This window comes from Mercenaria mercenaria, chromosome 10 (genome assembly GCF_021730395.1).
Source record: "Mercenaria mercenaria strain notata chromosome 10, MADL_Memer_1, whole genome shotgun sequence".
Lineage (NCBI taxonomy): Eukaryota > Metazoa > Mollusca > Bivalvia > Venerida > Veneridae > Mercenaria > Mercenaria mercenaria.
The window spans coordinates 37,776,491-37,786,815 of NC_069370.1; the positions used below are offsets into that span (position 1 = coordinate 37,776,491).

Consider the following 10,325-nt stretch of genomic DNA (forward strand, 5'->3'; position numbering starts at 1 on the left):
TATCAAGTCACATGCACAAGTCTTACATCACATATTTTGCAATTATTCTGGCTAACAAGTGCACTCCATATAACGTTACTTATCTCATGTATTGTTTATGTTCTCGCAAAGAGTGATAATAAAACTTCTATTAATTAATTAATAAAATTTCTAACGGTGACGGACTATACGCCGCACAGAATAATCCTGCAAAAGAGAAAAACCGCCGATATGCAAGTATTGTTTAACGAACGTATTGCATAATAAATTAAATAACTATGAATGCAAGCAAAGACATCATTTTTATTCGCAAAGTACAATGTATGAAAATAGATTCTTTTATGTATTCAATCAGCATTCATTGTTTAGAATTGACACCTTTACATTACACAGAGCTTATTCATTTATTAACAATACTCAAATCTTCTGAAAGTAGATATACTACAAGGGGCAAAAATTTAGCCGTCTCTCTGATAGCTACAGATTGAAATGCGGACCCTTTATAAATATTAATCTTGTACCGCATATCTATAAACTAGGGTCATATCCTATTGAATTCCCAAAACAGTGTTCTAGAAATTCTAGAGTAATCTTATTATTATTCACTGTTCTGCTCTGGTACCAAGCACTATTGAGATTATCCATGATAGCTGATAGAAACAAAGACCTGCTTTCTATTCTTGTAAATATTATCAAGGAACTGTTCTGTGTTCTAAACATTCCGGAATACTACTCATTTTCACTCCATTGACTTCGATTCTGTGCAAAATGTTCGGAGTAGCCTATTTAATTAAGACTGTGACTCAATGCAGACTTGGAACGCCAGTATAAATTACAGACTCCGGTACATACCGGATTAACTAAATTTGAACGAAAATATCATAAATGTATATATTTTGTAACCATGGTGATACTAACCCTAACCTTTAGTCAGTATTTTATGCATATTGTACAATAAATGCATGCGGACATGCAAAAATATGCATATTTTTGCCGTGCGCTACAACTGATAATCACTTTCGGGCATGCGCAGAAGACCGCTCCAAGTCTGCAATGAGTTACATCGTTTAATTAAAGGATCATGAAGAGTACGTAAACGTTTTACGATACTAGATCAAATTATAAACTGGGAGTTAGAAATGTACATGTAAATGAAAAAAGCTCTTAAAGTTTTTTCACAAATCGAACATCTATCAAAATAAATTTCAGTTATCATACATCAAGTTAAAAATGAATAGTTTTGATATAAAATGTCCATATCGGAAATTTGTTTACCAAGGTCATCAACCATAAAGCTGAAACTAAATCTTGAATGCCTTGAATGATAATTAATCAGAATGTACAGATATAGATAAGAATTTATATCATCATCTTATATCAGGATTAAAACAGATACATTAATACAATTCCGAATACTTGCGCCTGCAAATTTAGTCCATTTGTTTTTCAAAATGTAGAAACTGTAAGTAGAAGTATATCTTTGTAATCAATTTGAAGAAATAGCTCATCATACGTCTGTGATAAACCATCTTCACATTTTTTATCTCAATCTGGATATCATTTTGCAGTGTGTTTGTATGATTAGCTACTTTATAATGCATGAACCCTTCTTTTGTTTTAATTTTGCACTGGCACTCACAGTTTTACCATATCCATAACTTCTGTAAACATACAATGATAAATGTATATGGGTGACAAACATGACAACGCACATGTTCCTTGTTAAGAATGAGATAATGAGATAATTCTACGAAATTTATGATAAAGAAAACTTTTTCAGTAGTCCAAATTATACAAGTACATTGATTTATCAAAAATAATATTATTCATGAATCTTCTTCACGGTTCTCCGTTCTAATATCTGGAAATGTTTATAACTACATCATATGTCAGACAAACCATCTAAACGATGAATAAGTAACTGTAGAACAGTCATGATAACGAAAATTATAAGTTTTAAAGTAGTAAATAATGGAAATTAATGACAAAAGTATGGTTTTATAAGATAGTGTAACATAAATACATATCCATCATAGACGCGTTGTGGGATTAAAGTTTATAAAAGGGCCATATTGATGTATCAAATGCTCTTTCCCACAAAGTTCAAGAGTAAATATGGTAATAAAAACGGCCAACTCTGGAACCAGTTCAAAAAAGAATAATCTAGCTAGAAACCAGAAGTTCAGTTGTATAACTGCGCTGTAATAGATATAACATCTGTAAAGGTTGATAACCAAATTCAGACTGATGAGGAATAATGGGAAAAGAGGTAACGTGTTGCCAATACAAATACCCCCGTCGATGTATTTCTTGATTCTTTTAAAGAAAGCTAGGAGAAGCACGTAGGATATCATCAAAAATAGAAAAGACCAGGAAAATGATTGTCCAGCTGAGTGCATCAAAATGACAATGTCGGACAATTTTATCAATAGTAGCCAACACCGTACTTTTCTGTAAGGAATGGTGTAAATTAGACTACAGTCTATTTCACAGATATTAGGATCAGCCATTAAATACTCCAAAACACATTTGACAACAGACATGTTTTGCTTTAGCAAAAAACAAATGATTCTCTGCAACTGACTGATTATGTACTTGTAAGTTCTTATGATCACGCTTATTTCTTCAGTCTGTGTTTGTTTGTCTTTGAATACGCATCCCATATGAGTCTCATTTTGCTCAAGATCCCCAATAACTGTCCTTATATTCTTTTCGAGCATATCAGTTATATGGAGAGATGTATATATGTCATACTCTTCAAAATATTCTAATACGTGATACTGATACAACACTGGGTTGTTTATGATTTTCGGAATTTCTATTAACTTTTTAAGGAGAATAACAAATACTGATCTCGGAACCTTGTTCAGTGAACTCGAATAATATGCCTGTACGATCCTCAGAAACTGATGAACCTTACATATGAACAAACAGTAAAGCCATAATCGTTCCTGTATTACGGTGGCCGCCCGACTAGTAATATGCTCTCCATCCCCGTATTCGCTTCCAGGATAAGTGTCAATCACAGGCTCGAGAAGTTCCTTCTCCGTGTCTGGTGCACTCGATGATTTACTACTCTGCTTTTCGTGATTTTCCTCCTTCGAGTCGAGAAATGTCTTAAGTAGTAAACTTTCAGGGAAACATTTTAAATAGTCTTCCATGTTTTGTTTCCCTTTTTTACGTATTTTACACTCCCTCCTGCAATTTGGACATGGGAATGTAGTCTTCTTTAACTTGCCATTTCCATCTAAACAGTGCCTTTGTAAAAGGCAAATGACACATTTCTTACAAAAAGTATGCTGGCACGGAAGAATTCTTGGACTCTCAAATATTTCCATACAAATCTGACATGTGATCACGGACTCTGAGAATTCAAAGCGAACAGTGTCACCATCTTTAGTTCCAGTCTCCATAGTCTAGATCCGCTGCATGTATACCTGTTAGACTCTGCAAAGATTGTATGAAAACACAGACTCAGGCACTAAAACAAGAATGCTAGTTTTGCTAAACATTTCTGTCAGTTTGTAGACGTTTTTACTGATTTCATTTGTCTTGAACTTAGAATTGCCATGCATTTTAACAACTTAATATTCATACTGTTAAATTCAACTGTTACAAGACATTTGATTGGCCGAAAAAGATCATGTGACCTGACTTTATACTTCAACACATTCTATGACTAATACAACTAATAATCGTTAAAGGCTTCTATAACTGTTAATATGTGACTAAACGAGTTGATTCATTTCATTAACCCTTACCCTGCTAAATTTCTGAAATGGACTGGTCCATCATTCAAGATGGGCAATACCATTTTATATTTGAAGGGGTGTTCACTAAAAATTTACTGAGTAGCGAACAGTGCAGACCATGATCAGCCTGCACGGATGCGCAGACTGATTTTGGTCTGCACTGTTCGCCAAGGCAGAATCGCTTGCAGCTAGCAGGCTAAAGGTTAATATACGAACATATAAATAATAAAATATATTCATAAGATTTAGTAAAATTAAAGTGTTTATTTTTCCGCCACAATAACAATTTGAGACGCAACTGGTCACTTAGCAAGCACGGTAAACCAAACAGTTTCAGCTTTAGCACTACGGTGTTTTGGTTAACAAAGTAATTAATCAGACTGGTTTAAAAGATAACCCTATTTATGATGTCCTACGTTACGAGAGTATATTTGCACCCAAAAGTTCAGTTACAATTATACTATTTAACTAGCTTGTAAGTTCTAAAGGTTACGATGTTCCGTTAGGGCCATCGTAGTTTCGCGCTGTCATCCTGTTTTCGCACTATTAATATCGTATCTCCGTGTTTTTGCCTTTGCGGTTAGTAGGGCGAAAACGCGAAAACACGATATTGCTAGCGCTAAAACGCAATATTTTTCTAATCGTGTTTTCGCGATCTTGTATCGTGTTTTCGCGTTTTCGCCCTACAGATCACGAAGGCGAAAACATGACAACACGATTGGAGATCTAGGGCGAACACGCAAAAACACGATATTTTAATATTCGACGGTTGGACATGCAAAGCTGTATTAGACTCGCATATCAGGGAGTATTTTTTCAGCCGGTATTGTGATCTCTTTAACAGATCATGAGATAGTTTGCTTAACGGTTTATATAATGTGGGAAGACGTTTAAATGATGAAGAATTTGAAACATATAAAACAGTATATGCATACGTTAAAACACTGATGCACGTGTATGGATTTAGAAGAGCAATGATAAATTTTAATTAGGAAATTAGGAAAGTTTAATCATTAAATCTGCAAACTGGACCCTATTTGTCTTCTGTCTTGGAATATCACCTGATTTAGATCAAACATCAAATAGTCTTCTCCTATATTGGACTGGACTTAATTTCAGGATATGGGATCACATGATTAAAATGCACAGATACAGATACCGAAATACACAGGTGAAAGTCGAATTTTTGTTGCTTGGCCTTTTTTTTTTTAGACATGTCTACGAAACACTTAATGACTCCTGGGCTGGGGCCAATTTGACTCTGGGTCATGATTCGTATATCATTCGTAATTGTCTAGTAGACAATGATGCTCACTCCCAGGTGACCTATAAAACACGAATTTTTAGCTTAGTGTATTTCGGTATCAGTACGTCTGTATCCGTGTATGGTATCCAATATCTGTCATTACCTAATCACGTGATATCATACCCTTAATTTTTCGCATATCAAGGGCTGTGTGGTGCAATGTGCCAAATAGTATCTGTCAGAAAAAGGTTTGTACCTTTTAACTAAGGTTCGACAATTCGTGATTCCGATTATCGTACACAAGTATACAATAAGACTTACACTATAGGTTGAAAACAATAGAGCCATAATTCTTACTACCTACGATAAATCGGTAATCACTCTGCATATCAGATCAGGATGGCTTAAAGTTCTAACATATATATTAAAACATCGTGATTTTGGGGTTTCGCCTTCGCTGTTGAGAGGGTGAAAACGCGAAAACACGATACAAGGTCGCGAAAACACGATGCGAAAAATATCGCGTTTTCACGCTATTAATATCGCGTTTTCGCCCTACTGACCACAAGGGCGAAAACACGATGTGAGATTGAGGGTGAAAACGCGAAAACACGATATTAATAAGCCGAAAACGCAATGTTTTTAGCTTGTTTTCTTATTATTGCATCGTGTTTTCGCTTTATCACATCGTGTTTCGCGCCAGTGCATCATTTTTCGCGATTTCGCCCTAAGGACGACAGCGCGAAACCACGATGGCCCTAACGGAATACAGTAAAAGGTAGTATTAGGAAGTATTCTTTGTCCTATTCTCATAAAACTTTCGGCTGAATACTATCAGCTGACTAGCTAAAAATGTCATCTCATGAAATCAAAATAAAATTTATACTAAACAATTAGCATATACGTTTTACGTTGGCTAGTCGTTTTTAAATAATATACGTACACTATTAGATTATCTTTACCTCAAGATTTTAGAAGCTTGTATCCACCCTTCTTTATCCATTCCTCATAACCTGCGTGATCAAAACTCGGTCATATAATATTTACATATTATCAAAAGCAATATTTCGCATTACCTACTCTTCATCAAAATTTAGTTTATATATATGTAAAGATAGATTTGTGTTTATCAGATAATCAATTGATAACCACACATTTAACATTCACTTTATCACTGATACATTCAAATATTTAAAAGTCTTGCACAAAAGAAAACATGAAACAGTATATATCAAAGATATAACTGTTATTTGCTCGCAATGAATGAAATTAAATGAAATAAGAGAAACGGAGCATGTTCGGGCTTTCTTTTACAACTACTGAAATTCAGAATAACTTTGAAATAAACATGGCAAGTACGCTAAGTAGTGATAACCTGTTTAGGATTGTTATGCTCCCCAAAGGGCGAGCATACTAGTTGCCGCTTTGTCCGTCTGTCCGTCCGTCACACTTTTGTCAGGAGTATAACTTGAAAAGTATTAATCATGTAGAGATGGTACCTACCCAAATAAATCAAAGGGGTACAACTCTGAATTGACCAATAAACTGAAGCCAACATTAAACATTGATCAAAAGTGAAAGAAAAATCAGATAGGTCCTTTTCCAAACAACTTATCAGGCAGACAAAATATGACCTACATTTATTTAAATCCCTTTGTATTCAATATACAATATGCACGCTTTTCTCATGACCTACACTGACAGTTTTTTTGTAAGTTTTAGTGAGGCCCTGATAGAAAGTTTAGTAATGCATGAAGATTATATAGAATAATGCATACATTCCTTTGAAGAAAATTGACGACATTAAGAAACGTTATTAAGTTTTGATTTTTTAGCCAAGTTATTTATTTATTGTTCTCAATGGTGATACATTGGTTTACACAACATTTATATTTCAAAATGTAAAATGTATATATCCAAAAATGAGAAAAAACAAAAAAAGTTAAATTGGTAACACAAAAATTCATTGGCGTCAAATATAATTACAATGTTTTAAGGTAGTGGTTGTAACTAGTACATGTTAAGGTAGCTGACAGGTAATGACTCTATGTAATGTATTTTAAGCAATTCTCAATTTAAACACTCTCGAGGGAACTAGCACGATCATTTGCTTTCCTTGAAAAACGAATAAATGCTGAAAAAGCATATGGAGATTACTCTATTTGATGATTTTCGTTACAGGTCAACTGCCCTAAACAAACTAAAAGGTGTTTTATTTATTGTTGAAAACAAAGTAATCGGATAATTTCAGATATCAACATTAATTTAAAACATATACTGTTTACACAACTTGAAAAAAGGTTTTTGTTGGGGCCTCTCATTTACAAATATATCAACAATTATCACCTGAATTACTAATAAACTTTGATAATGTGGCAGTTGACCTCAATACAATCGACACTGTTAATTTTCCAATACAGGTAAATCCAGTATTTGCTTTATAATGAATCTATGACGGATTATCTTTGAAAACCCCTGGACTTACTGGACTCAACTGCCACATTATCAAAGCTTATTAGTAAATGCATTCATGAGTGGAAAATATTGATGGTAAAATGGTGTAGGGGTTTGTTTACAATATAAAATCTTTGATAACTTCTTTGAGGTACATTTTTGGTATGGTTTTGGTAAGCTTATAATAAAGAGCATGTCATTTTCTTTCACTCAGAATTTTTTCAAGCGTTTTAGGCGCTTAGCTAGTCTTGGAATTTGACTTTATTAAAAGACAAAAGGAAGTTCAGTATAGGCGCTTTCAAAATGTTGAAAGTAGAGTAAACTTGCATTATACTCTATTGAATTTATTTAGCTATGGGAGCTTTTGATAAAGACTATAATTGGGGAAGTCCTAAAATATTTGAAAAACGGTCAATACAAGAGTTGTCCATTTTGCTTCAGATATTTTGAGAAAGTAATTTTTTAGATATCAAATGTTTCTATTTTTGACATGGAGAAGAGGAAAACCATAAATATATTTAGAAAATTGGTGCACTTAGCTATCATTTCACTCTGAAAAAAAAAACCCAGTGAAGATGAATTTGAAAGTTTTAGGTACCATCTCTAATTAATGGCATTTAATTGAAACTTCACATAATCATAGAAGCTATTGAGACAAAGTGCAGTGTCAAAGAATCATAACTCTACCTTACCTAGTGTTTGAATTATCTCCCTTTATCGTACAAATTAAGGCTTGTCCGGAGCGTTACTTATAAAGTATTAACCTCATTTCATTGAAACTTCAAAAATGAAGGAGGCCATTGACTGGAAGTGCAGTGTCAAAAAAACAAAAAACAAACAAACAAAAACAAAAAGAAAAACAACAACACAAAACAACAACAAATAAAAAACTAGATGCCCAAGGGCAACATGTCGAGCCCGCCAGCTGTCAAAAGGACCGGGAGTTGCACACGAAACTCTGTCTCACTGAGACAAACACGAACGCGACACACCATCTCATGGTGGTAAACAATTGTGCCAGGTTATTTTATAATCCCACATTCAATGACGAAGTTATTGTCCAGACAAAGTCAATTACAGCCATATTTGACATTTAAACTCCAAGTGTTACCTTGTCCTTTTAAATATTGACACGGGTGTTGCGCGCGACACGCCATCTCATGGTGGTGAATAATTGTGCCAAGTTATTTTAAAATCCCACAATCAATGACAAACTTATGGTCCAGACAAAGAAATCCGGACGGACGCACTGACGCACGCACGCACGCACGCACACACGCACACACATACACCGAACAGCCATTTGGACAACTATGTCTTCGTTCACTTACGGGCTCGGCAGCAAACAAAAAAAAAGCGAAACATAATTCTACTTTACCTAGTTTTTGAATTATCTCCCTTTATCACATAAAATAAGGACTGTGACTCAATGCAGACTTGGAGCGCCGGTATAAATTACAGTCTCTGGTACATACCGGATTAACTAAATTTGAACGAAAATATCTTAAATGTATATATTTTGTAACCATGGTGATACTAACCCTAACCTTTAGTCAGTATTTCATGCATATTGTACACTAAATGCATGCGGACATGCAAAAATATGCATATTTTTGCCGTGCGCTACAATCGATAATCACTTTCGGGCATGCGCAGAAGACCGCTCCAAGTCTGCAATGAGTTACATCGTAAAATGAGGCTTGTCCGGAGCATTACTTGAAAATTATTAATGGCTTATCAATGAAACTTCACAAAGTCATAGAGTAAGCACATGCATCGGGTAGCAATATTCAGGTTAATTTTACCGATTCCTAGTCTTATTTTGCTTATACACTACTGTTGTTTAGTGAGACAACAAACAAAATTCAGCAGAAGTTTGAATGGAGAAAACCGACTAAAGACTTTAAAAGACTTATAATTTGGCTTGATTTAGCCATAAAAAATTCCTATGTTTAGGACAGATTTTTTATATGACATTTCTTTAAAACATACTTGAATAGAAATAAGATAAACTGCTAACAGAATACATAATACGCTAAACCTTTGTAAACTGTTAGTAAATCTATTGTGGACACTAGAATTCGGTAGTCATGGTATGCACGCCTTAAAAACAAGTACCAGATGCATTAAAAGCGATTTTCTGATAAGCATCAAGACAACATCGTCTCCCTTATATAGCAAGTAGGGGTAGGATGGGAAAAACATATTCTTGGGTAGCTATATTTTACAAAGGGTTTATCTTAAAGGCTTTCGGTTGATACTGACGTAGCTTAATTACCAGTATGTAGTATTTGCATGCAATGTGACAAAGAAAGAGAATTTATGTTATACGATGCCTGTTATTGCTCGGGACCCCAGTGTATTTTTGCAGATAAATATTATGGACATGACTCTATTTTGAGAGCGACAATCACCAAAAGCTCAATAAAAGCTTGTATGGAGAAAAATCGTTTAAAACATTACAAGATTGATAATGGGTTTAAAGAACCCATACATAAACAAAAGTTAAACACTATTTAATTTTACATGTACATGCAACGGCATGATGTTGCAAATAAGTGGAATGACTTGAAGAGAAGTAGTTGTACTCGAGTCATATTATATTTATTAAATTTCATTTGACATTAACTATGAAATTGCAACCTATCCTTGCATCCTTTTACTTTGATGATATGATGAATTATAATAAAATAATGTTAACTGGACTAATTGTGTTTACTCAAGAAATAATGTATCCCACACAGTGATTTGTGATTTGTCTTTGAATGAAATCACTATTTGGAAATCAGATGAGGACAAATTATATCACAAGGGCGTGGCCCGATAAAACGCATTTGAACGACAACAATGCCTATATTTAAGAAAACATCGCTGTTTGAGATTAATTATTTTGA

At 34.2% G+C, this 10,325-nt stretch overlaps 1 protein-coding gene across 1 annotated transcript; it reads right to left on the reverse strand.

The window, feature by feature from the left end:
* Positions 1-6,048, reverse strand: LOC123561872 (uncharacterized). Its single transcript, XM_053516728.1, has 2 exons — positions 5,940-6,048; positions 1-3,426 (listed from the first exon to the last, which is right to left on the reverse strand). The coding sequence occupies exon 2, from the start codon at positions 3,390-3,392 to the stop codon at positions 2,010-2,012; it is 1,383 nt and encodes a 460-aa protein (XP_053372703.1). The 5' UTR covers positions 3,393-3,426; positions 5,940-6,048; the 3' UTR covers positions 1-2,009.
* Between the last annotated feature and the right edge of the window lie 4,277 nt (positions 6,049-10,325).

What these genes read in the sequence shown, in the direction of transcription:
- LOC123561872 (XM_053516728.1), bottom strand. Translation starts at nt 3,392, where the DNA reads ATGGAGACTGGAACTAAAGATGGTGACACTGTTCGCTTTGAATTCTCA.